General features: G+C 51.4%; 2 protein-coding genes across 2 annotated transcripts in view; both read right to left on the minus strand.

The window, feature by feature from the left end:
• The window catches only part of LOC138745805 (calcium-independent phospholipase A2-gamma-like), a 94,179-nt gene that overhangs the window by 79,706 nt on the left and 1,950 nt on the right, over positions 1 to 12,523 (minus strand).
• Positions 4,981 to 8,478, minus strand: LOC138745218 (uncharacterized). Its single transcript, XM_069902279.1, has 3 exons — positions 6,329 to 8,478; positions 5,554 to 5,649; positions 4,981 to 5,101 (listed from the first exon to the last, which is right to left on the minus strand). Exons 1-3 carry the CDS (start codon positions 8,476 to 8,478, stop codon positions 4,981 to 4,983), a joined length of 2,367 nt encoding a protein of 788 aa, XP_069758380.1.

A 12,523-nucleotide genomic window follows, 5' to 3' on the forward strand; every position in this document is an offset into this window, starting at 1 on the left:
GTACATCTCTCCATTTCTCCCAAAATAGGAACAAAATAATTTAGTTTATACAGATTCTGTAGATTATTGTCAGTTGTTATTCCAAGATATTTTATTCCATCTGTCTTCCATTTAAATTTATTTCCTTTTTGGTACCTTTCGCATTCTAAATGTGTCAATGGTATTATCTCACTTTTGCCCATATTTATTTATAGCCAGATGCTCTTCCATATTTTTTTTTTATGTTTCTTGTAATTTTTCCAAAAGTTTATCCGGGTCTGATAGGTTCAATAACATGTCATCGGCAAATAGACTAATTTTGTATTCTTCTTCTCCAAAATTGAAGCACTTTATATCTGGATCCCTTCCTATTATCTCTGCTAGTAGTTCCTTCGCTAGCATAAAAATCACTGGGAACAGGGGGAATCCCTGTTTACTCGATCTACTCAAGGGAAACACTGCTGATATCTGGCCATTGATTATAATTTATCTTGTGGTTTATGATATAAAGTTTTTATCCTGTATATGAATGTTCTGCCTATGCCAATTTTTTCCAGTGTTTTAAATAGAAAGGAGCATTCCAAATGGTTGAATGCTTTATTCGTATCCAAAGAGACTGTTATACTTGGATTCCATTTGAATTTTGTTATATGGATTATATTAAATAACCTTCCTAGACTATTTGAGGAATGTCTTCCTTTAACAAATCCTACCTGGTCTGTGTGTATCAGTTTTTGTAGATATTGTCCTAATCTATTTGCTAATGCTTTTGCTAATATCTTATCTTTGGCTTGGCTTCGCAGACAAAGATTTATGGAGGGGTATGTCCACGTCTGCTGCAGGCTCGTTGGTGACTGACAAGTCCAATGCGGGACAGGCAGGCACGGTTGCAGCGGTTGCAAGGGAAAATTGGTGGGTTGGGGTTGGGTGTTGAGTTTTTCCTCCTTTGTCTTTTGTCAGTGAGGTGGGCTCTGCGGTCTTCTTCAAAGGAGGTTGCTGCCCGCCGAACTGTGAGGCGCCAAGATGCACGATTGGAGGCGATATCAGCCCACTGGCGGTGGTCAATGTGGCAGGCACCAAGAGATTTCTTTAAGCAGTCCTTGTACCTCTTCTTTGGTGCACCTCTGTTTCGGTGGCCAGTGGAGAGCTCGCCATATAATACGATCTTGGGAAGGCGATGGTCCTCCATTCTGGAGACGTGACCCACCCAGCGCAGTTGGGTCTTCAGCAGCATGGATTCGATGCTTGCAAACTCTGCCAGTTCGAGTACTTCGATGTTGGTGTGAAGTCATTCCAATGAATGTTGAGGATGGAGCGGAGACAGCGCTGATCGAAGCGTTTTAGGAGCCATAGGTGATGCCAGTAGAGGACCCATGATTCGGAGCCGAACAGGAGCGTGGGTATGACAACGGCTCAGTACACGCTGATCTTTGTGTGTTTCTTCAGGTGGTTGTTTTTCCCAGCTCTTTTGTGTAGTCTTCCAAAGGCACTATTTGCCTTGGCGAGTCTGTTGTCTATCTCTTTGTCGATCCTTGCATCAGATGAAATGGTGCAGCCGAGGTAGGTAAACTGGTTGACCGTTTTGAGTTCTGTGTGCCTGATGGAGATGTGGGGGGTGGGGGAGGGCTGGTGGTCATGGTGGGTAGCTGGCTGATGGAGGACCTCAGTTTTCTTCAGGCTGACTTCCAGGCCAAACAGGACGTCATTATAATATCTTATAATCAGCAATGAACAGCGTAAGTGGTCTATATGATAAAGTTTTTAATAGATCCCTAATTTGTTTTTTGGGTAGTTCTGTAATAATAGCATTTGAGTGATTCTGGGAAGGTCTGTGTCTCTACTGATTGGTTCAGAACATCCATTAATAAGGGTATTAGTAATTCTTCGAAATGTCTGTAATACTTGGGTGGGAATCCATCCTCCCCCAATGATTTATTAGCCTGTAGAGTACCCAGGGGTTTTGCAATTTCTTCTCTTGCAAAGGGGGTGACTAGTTCTATCTTTTCTCTTTCTTCTGGTTTTGGAAGTTCAACATTAGACAGAAATTCTTTCATTTCATTCTCGTCTCCTAGTGATTTTGATTTGTATAATTTTGTGCAATATTGTCTGAAGATATCATTGATTTCTTTTTGTTTATATGCTAGAAAACCTGTCTGTTTTTATAGCATTTATTATTCTCAATGACTCCTCTGCTTTAACTTGCCAAGACTTTAAGTGCCTGTTCGCCTCGCTCATAATATTTTTATTTAAGTTTTAAAAGAGCTTTTTTCTATTATATTTGTTTGTAATGCATTGTATCTTAGCTTTTTTTTTTATTCTCCAGTAGTCTGTATTCTTCTTGTAGACCTGTTCTTTGATTTTTTTTAATAATTCTGTAATATCTTTCTCCAGACTGTTTATTTCTGCCATATTCTCTCAAGATTTTTTTTGTATAGGATATAATTTGTCCCCTCAATTATGTTTTGACCGTGTCGCATATCAAAAAGCTATTATTAAGGGCTGACTTGTTTTGCAAAATATTTCTATCTGTTTCTTAATAAACTCACAGAAATCTGTTCTTTTGAGCAATGTGGCATTGATGCACCATCTGTTTACATGTTCTTGCTTTTCCATTCCTGCAATAGTTAATGCTAATGGTGAGTGGTTTGACATGAGCCTTTAAAATCACTCTGCGTTTTAATCTGGGCAGACATTAAAAATAAATCAATCCTTGTATAAGAAACATGTCTCGTTACTAAAAAAGAATAGTCTCTCTGTGGGATTGAAATATCGATAAGATTTATATCCTTCATATATGAAATTGTGGTTTTTGCCGCTTTCGCCTTCACTACTGTTCTTGCCTATTTATCTAATATTGGGTCCAAGAAAAAATTAAAATCTTCTCCAATCAATATATTTTGTTTCCCTCTAATATTTTTAAGAGGATATCCTTCATAAAGGCTTCATCATCATAATCTGGGGCATAGATATTCATAAATGTTCATGCTTCTCCATAAATTTAACAATGTGCCATTATATTCTTTCCAGCCCAGTCAACCCATGTTCCTTCTATTAATGGTGGTATATTCTTATTATTTAGAATCGCTATTCCTCTTGACTTTGAACTAAAAGAAGACTATATTATTTGTCCTACCCACCTTCTTTTGAATTTATCATGTTCCAATTTAGCAATATGCATTTCCTGTAGAAAAATTATGTCTATTTTTAAATTATTTAGCTATGACAAGACCCTTTTTCTCTTCACCGTCCTATTTAATCCATCAATATTAAGACTAATAAACTTTAGTGTTTTATCCATACCATTTTTCAAACATGTATAACAATAAAATCTTTCCAACTTTTTAAATAATACTGCAGCATTTCCTTTTTAATAAACGTTTCCCTTTTGAGCAACATTTCCCTTCTGAGCAACTATGACGGGCCCAGAGGACCACAAAACCCAGCAGCAATAGAAATTCACCAAGACAAATGGTTACTTAAACAAAAGTTACTTTTAATTTTATTTAAACATAAAAACAGGATCAAACTTTAACTTATTACTATTAACTTAACCCCCTTCTAATTCCAAGCGCACAAGTATGTAATGTGTGTGTAAGTTCAGAAAAGTTATTTGATTCTCAGTCCAATCTCACTTCTCACTCCTCCAAGTTCATGGGTATCAGGCAATTCTTATACTGTGCACAGAATTTAACATTTCACCAGGCTTTGGTGCCTCAATTGCTTTTAAATGTTTGGATCACAGTTGTCACTTTATCTCATCAAATTCTTTTCTTTGTTTAACCAAGGCAAGGTCACATCTGGAACCTCGTCATAAACTGCATCACCTACCAATCAAGGTGGGAGTCCGCCCTCCCAGTAGTGCATACCTGACCATTAGCCCCTTTAATCACTTAGTGATTATCTGAGTCGGGCCCCCCAGCTTACAGTTCTATAAAATTCCACCACGTGGAGTAGCTTTTTCTCTTTTTCTCTTCAGTCTGGAGATGAACCCTGCTCTACTCCAGATCATGAACTGTGGACAATGCTGGAGTAGTCGTTGGTACAGTGTGCACTACGTAGGGATCAGGACTTTTTAGTGTGTAGATAGCATTGGAGCCATGTTCACTTAAGACAATGAATGGTGGGTAGCATATTGTAATCCTTGGTTGCTACAAGTCTGTACACAGTTGCTCATATTGGTAGTATTAAGTCCGATGTGACTGTGCTTGTATGAGTATAAGCAGTTGCTAGCATCGGTACTGTCAAGTCTGATGTGACGGATTATACGGTGATGTGTGATTGATAGTTTGTTTTAATAAAGATCCTTCCTGTGTTCAGCCTGTGTTCAGACTCACTGCTCTTTAAACCTACTGAACTGGTTTCCTTTCCTACACATCAGACAGACCTGGCAGGGTGCTTGCTTTCCAATGAGAGAGGCGGACATTGGGGGCCCTGTTGTCTGACAGCTATGCCAGTGGCAATGCTAGGTGTTCGCCTGGCTGCTGATGGTATTGGCCCCCTAGCCCTGATAGCTCCTTGGCGGAGTGGTCTTGGGTCTCCACAACTTCACAGCATGGCTGCTATTTGAGGTTCCCCCCATTTTCAGCTACCACTGTTTTGGAGAGTCAGCGGGTGCTCTCGTGGCAGGTCTGGGATTGCGAGGTCACTGGATGGGCTTGCAAAGGTTCAGGCGCACAGTTGGAGGGAGGGAGGAGGACTTGTGCATGACTCAGTTTCCTTATGGTCATCACCGTCCATCCACACATCCCCATCCCCTGACCAGGTGTCGATCCCCATCGCCCTTGCTGAACAATGGATCGGTGCTGCAAGCTGGGTTCAAGGAGTCTTGGCTGGACACATGCATGGTCACGATGTGTGTGTGTGTGTGTGTGTGTGTGTGTGTGTGTGTGTGTGTGTGTGTGTGTGTGTGTGTGTGTGTGTGTGTGTATTGTCATACTTCCTTGCAAACAGTAGAATTCCCGGGTGGACTGATGATAGTGCGGAGTTTGCAGGTTAGTGGGTTTACTGGCAGACCAAGGAAGACCAGTAGACTAGACTGACAATTTGGACCTGCGAGGGGAGAAGATTGGGCACCACTTGGTGTCCCTCCTTGAGAAGTAAGGATTTCCCAAGACTGAAGGACCTGAGACACCAATGGAAAATTACAGGAGAATTAGGCCAACAGAGTGCCCAGAAAGATAGGGAGATAGAATCCTTCCAACACCGCTGTTGTACACTATAGGAGGTAACTCAGACTGCCCAAGTACGAGCGACTAACCAAGAAATGAAAGGCATAGATCACACATGTCAAACTCTGGCCCGCGGGCCAAATTTGGCCCGCGATATAATTATATTTGGCCCGCAAGATCATTTCAAAAATGTATTAGAGGTGGCCCGCTGGCCGCCGCGCCAGTGTAGCGCATGCACAGTAATACAACAAATCCCAGAATGCATTGGCGTCAGCCTGCTAATCGCCCCCACCTCCTCTGTTTACGTTGCAGGGTCTCACCGTGGACTCTGGTTTTGGGGCTGGCCAGTGTCAGGGGAAGCCAAGGCCGATTTCCAGCGCCCGGAACCGGAGGCCTCGGGCCTGACCTTGCCAGGACCGTTGCCCATTCCCCCTCCCTGCCGCAGGCCGATCCACGACTCACGATGACGGGGCCGCTGATCCGCCGAGATGCCGCCCTGCAGCTAGAGCCGATGCCCCCGCACTGTCGTTGTCCAACCCGATCGCCCGCAAACCCCGCCCTCCCGCACACAGGCCTGAGTAAGTATTATGAACTTTAATCTCAGGATAAAACGATCTTCCAATAGTTTCATGTCACAGTGATAAATATATTCCTGGTTAAAAATGGTCCTGCACCTGGATACAAGCTCATTAGGCATAAAACTTGAAAAGTGTGTAAATCAAAGGATATCTGTACCAATGGAAAAAGGGCATGGCAAATAAGCCTGCTAGAGTTCATGCCCACAATCAGTCACCCATTTGATTGTTTCAGGAATCATGTTATTCTCCCACATTCTCAATAGCCCTCAGATTTTACTATTCGACAGCACACTAGCAACATTTGACAAATCCTCTATAGAGAAATATTATTTATTGAATATTTTATTTCTCATTTGTTAATGCTTCTGGAAAGAGTTTATCCAAAACTATTATTAAACATTTATTTTAATAAGAAAAAGTTTAACATTACATATGTTGAAAGAAGAGAAAACATGCAGATGTTGTTGAAATTTTTCAATAAATATTTAGTTCAGCCCTCGACTTAGTCCAAGTTTTTAATTTTGGCCCTCCGTGAATTTGAGTTTGACACCCCTGGCATAGATGATCAAAATGCAGCAGCTGTAAGCGGTTCACCAGACTGACAGATCAACCCAGTCAAGGACCAATCCATTGTTCAGCAAGGGCGATGGGGATCGACACCTGGCCGGGGGATGGGGATCGACACCTGGCCGGGGGATGGGGATCGACACCTGGCCGGGGGATGGGGATCGACACCTGGCCGGGGGATGGGGATCGACACCTGGCCGGGGGATGGGGATCGACACCTGGCCGGGGGATGGGGATCGACACCTGGCCGGGGGATGGGGATCGACACCTGGCCGGGGGATGGGGATCGACACCTGGCCGGGGGATGGGGATCGACACCTGGCCGGGGGATGGGGATCGACACCTGGCCGGGGGATGGGGATCGACACCTGGCCGGGGGATGGGGATCGACACCTGGCCGGGGGATGGGGATCGACACCTGGCCGGGGGATGGGGATCGACACCTGGCCGGGGGATGGGGATCGACACCTGGCCGGGGGATGGGGATCGACACCTGGCCGGGGGATGGGGATCGACACCTGGCCGGGGGATGGGGATCGACACCTGGCCGGGGGATGGGGATCGACACCTGGCCGGGGGATGGGGATCGACACCTGGCCGGGGGATGGGGATCGACACCTGGCCGGGGGATGGGGATCGACACCTGGCCGGGGGATGGGGATCGACACCTGGCCGGGGGATGGGGATCGACACCTGGCCGGGGGATGGGGATCGACACCTGGCCGGGGGATGGGGATCGACACCTGGCCGGGGGATGGGGATCGACACCTGGCCGGGGGATGGGGATCGACACCTGGCCGGGGGATGGGGATCGACACCTGGCCGGGGGATGGGGATCGACACCTGGCCGGGGGATGGGGATCGACACCTGGCCGGGGGATGGGGATCGACACCTGGCCGGGGGATGGGGATCGACACCTGGCCGGGGGATGGGGATCGACACCTGGCCGGGGGATGGGGATCGACACCAGGCCGGGGGATGGGGATCGACACCTGGCCGGGGGTTGGGGATCGACACCTGGCCGGGGGATGGGGATCGACACCTGGCCGGGGGATGGGGATCGACACCTGGCCGGGGGATGGGGATCGACACCTGGCCGGGGGATGGGGATCGACACCTGGCCGGGGGATGGGGATCGACACCTGGCCGGGGGATGGGGATCGACACCTGGCCGGGGGATGGGGATCGACACCTGGCCGGGGGATGGGGATCGACACCTGGCCGGGGGATGGGGATCGACACCTGGCCGGGGGATGGGGATCGACACCTGGCCGGGGGATGGGGATCGACACCTGGCCGGGGGATGGGGATCGACACCTGGCCGGGGGATGGGGATCGACACCTGGCCGGGGGATGGGGATCGACACCTGGCCGGGGGATGGGGATCGACACCTGGCCGGGGGATGGGGATCGACACCTGGCCGGGGGATGGGGATCGACACCTGGCCGGGGGATGGGGATCGACACCTGGCCGGGGGATGGGGATCGACACCTGGCCGGGGGATGGGGATCGACACCTGGCCGGGGGATGGGGATCGACACCTGGCCGGGGGATGGGGATCGACACCTGGCCGGGGGATGGGGATCGACACCTGGCCGGGGGATGGGGATCGACACCTGGCCGGGGGATGGGGATCGACACCTGGCCGGGGGATGGGGATCGACACCTGGCCGGGGGATGGGGATCGACACCTGGCCGGGGGATGGGGATCGACACCTGGCCGGGGGATGGGGATCGACACCTGGCCGGGGGATGGGGATCGACACCTGGCCGGGGGATGGGGATCGACACCTGGCCGGGGGATGGGGATCGACACCTGGCCGGGGGATGGGGATCGACACCTGGCCGGGGGATGGGGATCGACACCTGGCCGGGGGATGGGGATCGACACCTGGCCGGGGGATGGGGATCGACACCTGCCCGGGGGATGGGGGTCGACACCTGCCCGGGGGATGGGGGTCGACACCTGCCCGGGGGATGGGGGTCGACACCTGCCCGGGGGATGGGGGTCGACACCTGCCCGGGGGATGGGGGTCGACACCTGCCCGGGGGATGGGGGTCGACACCTGGCCGGGGGATGGGGGTCGACACCTGGCCGGGGGATGGGGGTCGACACCTGGCCGGGGGATGGGGGTCAACACCTGGCCGGGGGATGGGGATGTGTGGATGGACGGTGATGACCATAAAGAAACTGAGTCATTCACACGTCCTCCTTCCTCCCTCCAACCTGTGCGCCCGAGCCTTTGCAAGCCCATCCAGTGACCTCGCAATCCCAGACCTGCCACGAGAGCACCTGCTGACTCTTCAAAACAGTGGTAGCTGAAAATAGGGGGAACCTCAAGTAGCAGCCATGCTGTGAAGTTATGGAGACCTGAGACTACTCCGCCAAGGAGCTATCATGGCTAGGGGACCAATACCATCAGCAGTCAGGCGAACACCTAGTATTGCCACTGCCATAGCTGTCGGACCACAGGGCCCCCAATGTCCGCCTCTCTCATTGGAAAGCAAGCACCCTGGCAGGTCTGTCTGATGATTAATAATGTCTTTCTGGCGCCATCAGAAGAGGTAATTGACGGTACCACCCTATGGGAACAGATGGTGTCTGCAGTGTAAGGTTCCTAACCCTACTCGTGGCACACCATTAGCGAAGGGACACGGGTTATCAGGGAGTGAGCACTAATCACGGGCATCAACAGAGAATACGAGAGTGACTGGTGTCTTGGCGGACTACTTAGTCATCACTGCATGCCCCAACCTCAGAGGGGTGGCCTTGCCACACATGAGACCAGAAACTGGGAAAACCATCTGGGAAGCCATGATCCTCCTGGAGGGTTAAGAGTACATGGAGTACCCATTCAAGTTTGCAAGTCTGAAACGAAGTTCAGCCATGCCACCCTGCCAGTGACTCACATAGCCCTAACGTGTGCTGACATGGATCATGCCTGCACTCATGGGATCCCCATGTCTACCAAGTATGCTCTCTGGAAAGAGCACAGCGGTGTGGTTGGGGGGGGGGGGGGGGGGGAAGTCCCATGAGTGGAGCTTCCAATGCATTGCCCACTCTGGCCCAGGCCAACTTCCCCTACCAGAGGTGGCCTGTCACTAGTCAATCACGTTACCATACCAACCGATTCATCGATACGAGTTCTCTCAAACCTCCCCTTCCGCACACCCCCCAAAACTCTCCCTCCCCATCCAATTGATGGGAAAAGACTACCCTTCAAGCTGCTCCTCTTCCAGCCCACGCTGATTGGCACTGTGGGAGCCTATAGGCTCTTTCAGGTGGCCAGAATACCCAAATGTAAAGCCACATATTCTACCCCTATGCGGCTGTTGGGAGGCCACCTGAAAGCGCAGGAGGCGTCTCTGAGGACCATTTTCTAACCCTCCTCGAAGAGGGATAATCGCCAGAGCAGTGAAGTCCCTCTAGGCACCTGAAAGCAGCCACCTGAAAGCAGCCACCTGAAAGCAGCCACCTGAAAGCAGCCACCTGAAAGCAGCCACCTGAAAGCAGCCACCTGAAAGCAGCCACCTGAAAGCAGCCACCTGAAAGCAGCCACCTGAAAGCAGCCACCTGAAAGCAGCCACCTGAAAGCAGCCACCTGAAAGCAGCCACCTGAAAGCAGCCACCTGAAAGCAGCCACCTGAAAGCAGCCACCTGAAAGCAGCCACCTGAAAGCAGCCACCTGAAAGCAGCCACCTGAAAGCAGCCACCTGAAAGCAGCCACCTGAAAGCAGCCACCTGAAAGCAGCCACCTGAAAGCAGCCACCTGAAAGCAGCCACCTGAAAGCAGCCACCTGAAAGCAGCCACCTGAAAGCAGCCACCTGAAAGCAGCCACCTGAAAGCAGCCACCTGAAAGCAGCCACCTGAAAGCAGCCACCTGAAAGCAGCCACCTGAAAGCAGCCACCTGAAAGCAGCCACCTGAAAGCAGCCACCTGAAAGCAGCCACCTGAAAGCAGCCACCTGAAAGCAGCCACCTGAAAGCAGCCACCTGAAAGCAGCCACCTGAAAGCAGCCACCTGAAAGCAGCCACCTGAAAGCAGCCACCTGAAAGCAGCCACCTGAAAGCAGCCACCTGAAAGCAGCCACCTGAAAGCAGCCACCTGAAAGCAGCCACCTGAAAGCAGCCACCTGAAAGCAGCCACCTGAAAGCAGCCACCTGAAAGCAGCCACCTGAAAGCAGCCACCTGAAAGCAGCCACCTGAAAGCAGCCACCTGAAAGCAGCCACCTGAAAGCAGCCACCTGAAAGCAGCCACCTGAAAGCAGCCACCTGAAAGCAGCCACCTGAAAGCAGCCACCTGAAAGCAGCCACCTGAAAGCAGCCACCTGAAAGCAGCCACCTGAAAGCAGCCACCTGAAAGCAGCCACCTGAAAGCAGCCACCTGAAAGCAGCCACCTGAAAGCAGCCACCTGAAAGCAGCCACCTGAAAGCAGCCACCTGAAAGCAGCCACCTGAAAGCAGCCACCTGAAAGCAGCCACCTGAAAGCAGCCACCTGAAAGCAGCCACCTGAAAGCAGCCACCTGAAAGCAGCCACCTGAAAGCAGCCACCTGAAAGCAGCCACCTGAAAGCAGCCACCTGAAAGCAGCCACCTGAAAGCAGCCACCTGAAAGCAGCCACCTGAAAGCAGCCACCTGAAAGCAGCCACCTGAAAGCAGCCACCTGAAAGCAGCCACCTGAAAGCAGCCACCTGAAAGCAGCCACCTGAAAGCAGCCACCTGAAAGCAGCCACCTGAAAGCAGCCACCTGAAAGCAGCCACCTGAAAGCAGCCACCTGAAAGCAGCCACCTGAAAGCAGCCACCTGAAAGCAGCCACCTGAAAGCAGCCACCTGAAAGCAGCCACCTGAAAGCAGCCACCTGAAAGCAGCCACCTGAAAGCAGCCACCTGAAAGCAGCCACCTGAAAGCAGCCACCTGAAAGCAGCCACCTGAAAGCAGCCACCTGAAAGCAGCCACCTGAAAGCAGCCACCTGAAAGCAGCCACCTGAAAGCAGCCACCTGAAAGCAGCCACCTGAAAGCAGCCACCTGAAAGCAGCCACCTGAAAGCAGCCACCTGAAAGCAGCCACCTGAAAGCAGCCACCTGAAAGCAGCCACCTGAAAGCAGCCACCTGAAAGCAGCCACCTGAAAGCAGCCACCTGAAAGCAGCCACCTGAAAGCAGCCACCTGAAAGCAGCCACCTGAAAGCAGCCACCTGAAAGCAGCCACCTGAAAGCAGCCACCTGAAAGCAGCCACCTGAAAGCAGCCACCTGAAAGCAGCCACCTGAAAGCAGCCACCTGAAAGCAGCCACCTGAAAGCAGCCACCTGAAAGCAGCCACCTGAAAGCAGCCACCTGAAAGCAGCCACCTGAAAGCAGCCACCTGAAAGCAGCCACCTGAAAGCAGCCACCTGAAAGCAGCCACCTGAAAGCAGCCACCTGAAAGCAGCCACCTGAAAGCAGCCACCTGAAAGCAGCCACCTGAAAGCAGCCACCTGAAAGCAGCCACCTGAAAGCAGCCACCTGAAAGCAGCCACCTGAAAGCAGCCACCTGAAAGCAGCCACCTGAAAGCAGCCACCTGAAAGCAGCCACCTGAAAGCAGCCACCTGAAAGCAGCCACCTGAAAGCAGCCACCTGAAAGCAGCCACCTGAAAGCAGCCACCTGAAAGCAGCCACCTGAAAGCAGCCACCTGAAAGCAGCCACCTGAAAGCAGCCACCTGAAAGCAGCCACCTGAAAGCAGCCACCTGAAAGCAGCCACCTGAAAGCAGCCACCTGAAAGCAGCCACCTGAAAGCAGCCACCTGAAAGCAGCCACCTGAAAGCAGCCACCTGAAAGCAGCCACCTGAAAGCAGCCACCTGAAAGCAGCCACCTGAAAGCAGCCACCTGAAAGCAGCCACCTGAAAGCAGCCACCTGAAAGCAGCCACCTGAAAGCAGCCACCTGAAAGCAGCCACCTGAAAGCAGCCACCTGAAAGCAGCCACCTGAAAGCAGCCACCTGAAAGCAGCCACCTGAAAGCAGCCACCTGAAAGCAGCCACCTGAAAGCAGCCACCTGAAAGCAGCCACCTGAAAGCAGCCACCTGAAAGCAGCCACCTGAAAGCAGCCACCTGAAAGCAGCCACCTGAAAGCAGCCACCTGAAAGCAGCCACCTGAAAGCAGCCACCTGAAAGCAGCCACCTGAAAGCAGCCACCTGAAAGCAGCCACCTGAAAGCAGCCACCTGAAAGCAGCCACCTGAAAGCA

This window comes from Narcine bancroftii, chromosome 11 (genome assembly GCF_036971445.1).
Source record: "Narcine bancroftii isolate sNarBan1 chromosome 11, sNarBan1.hap1, whole genome shotgun sequence".
Taxonomy (NCBI): domain Eukaryota; kingdom Metazoa; phylum Chordata; class Chondrichthyes; order Torpediniformes; family Narcinidae; genus Narcine; species Narcine bancroftii.

What these genes read in the sequence shown, in the direction of transcription:
- LOC138745218 (XM_069902279.1), bottom strand. Translation starts at nt 8,478, where the DNA reads ATGGTCATCACCGTCCATCCACACATCCCCATCCCCCGGCCAGGTGTT. An exon ending in GTCCTTGACTGGGTTGATCT is followed by an intron (nt 5,650 to 6,328) that starts GTCAGTCTGGTG and finishes CATCGGCTCTAG; the next exon opens with CTGCAGGGCGGCATCTCGGC. An exon ending in TGGGCAACGGTCCTGGCAAG is followed by an intron (nt 5,102 to 5,553) that starts GTCAGGCCCGAG and finishes TTGGTGTCTCAG; the next exon opens with GTCCTTCAGTCTTGGGAAAT.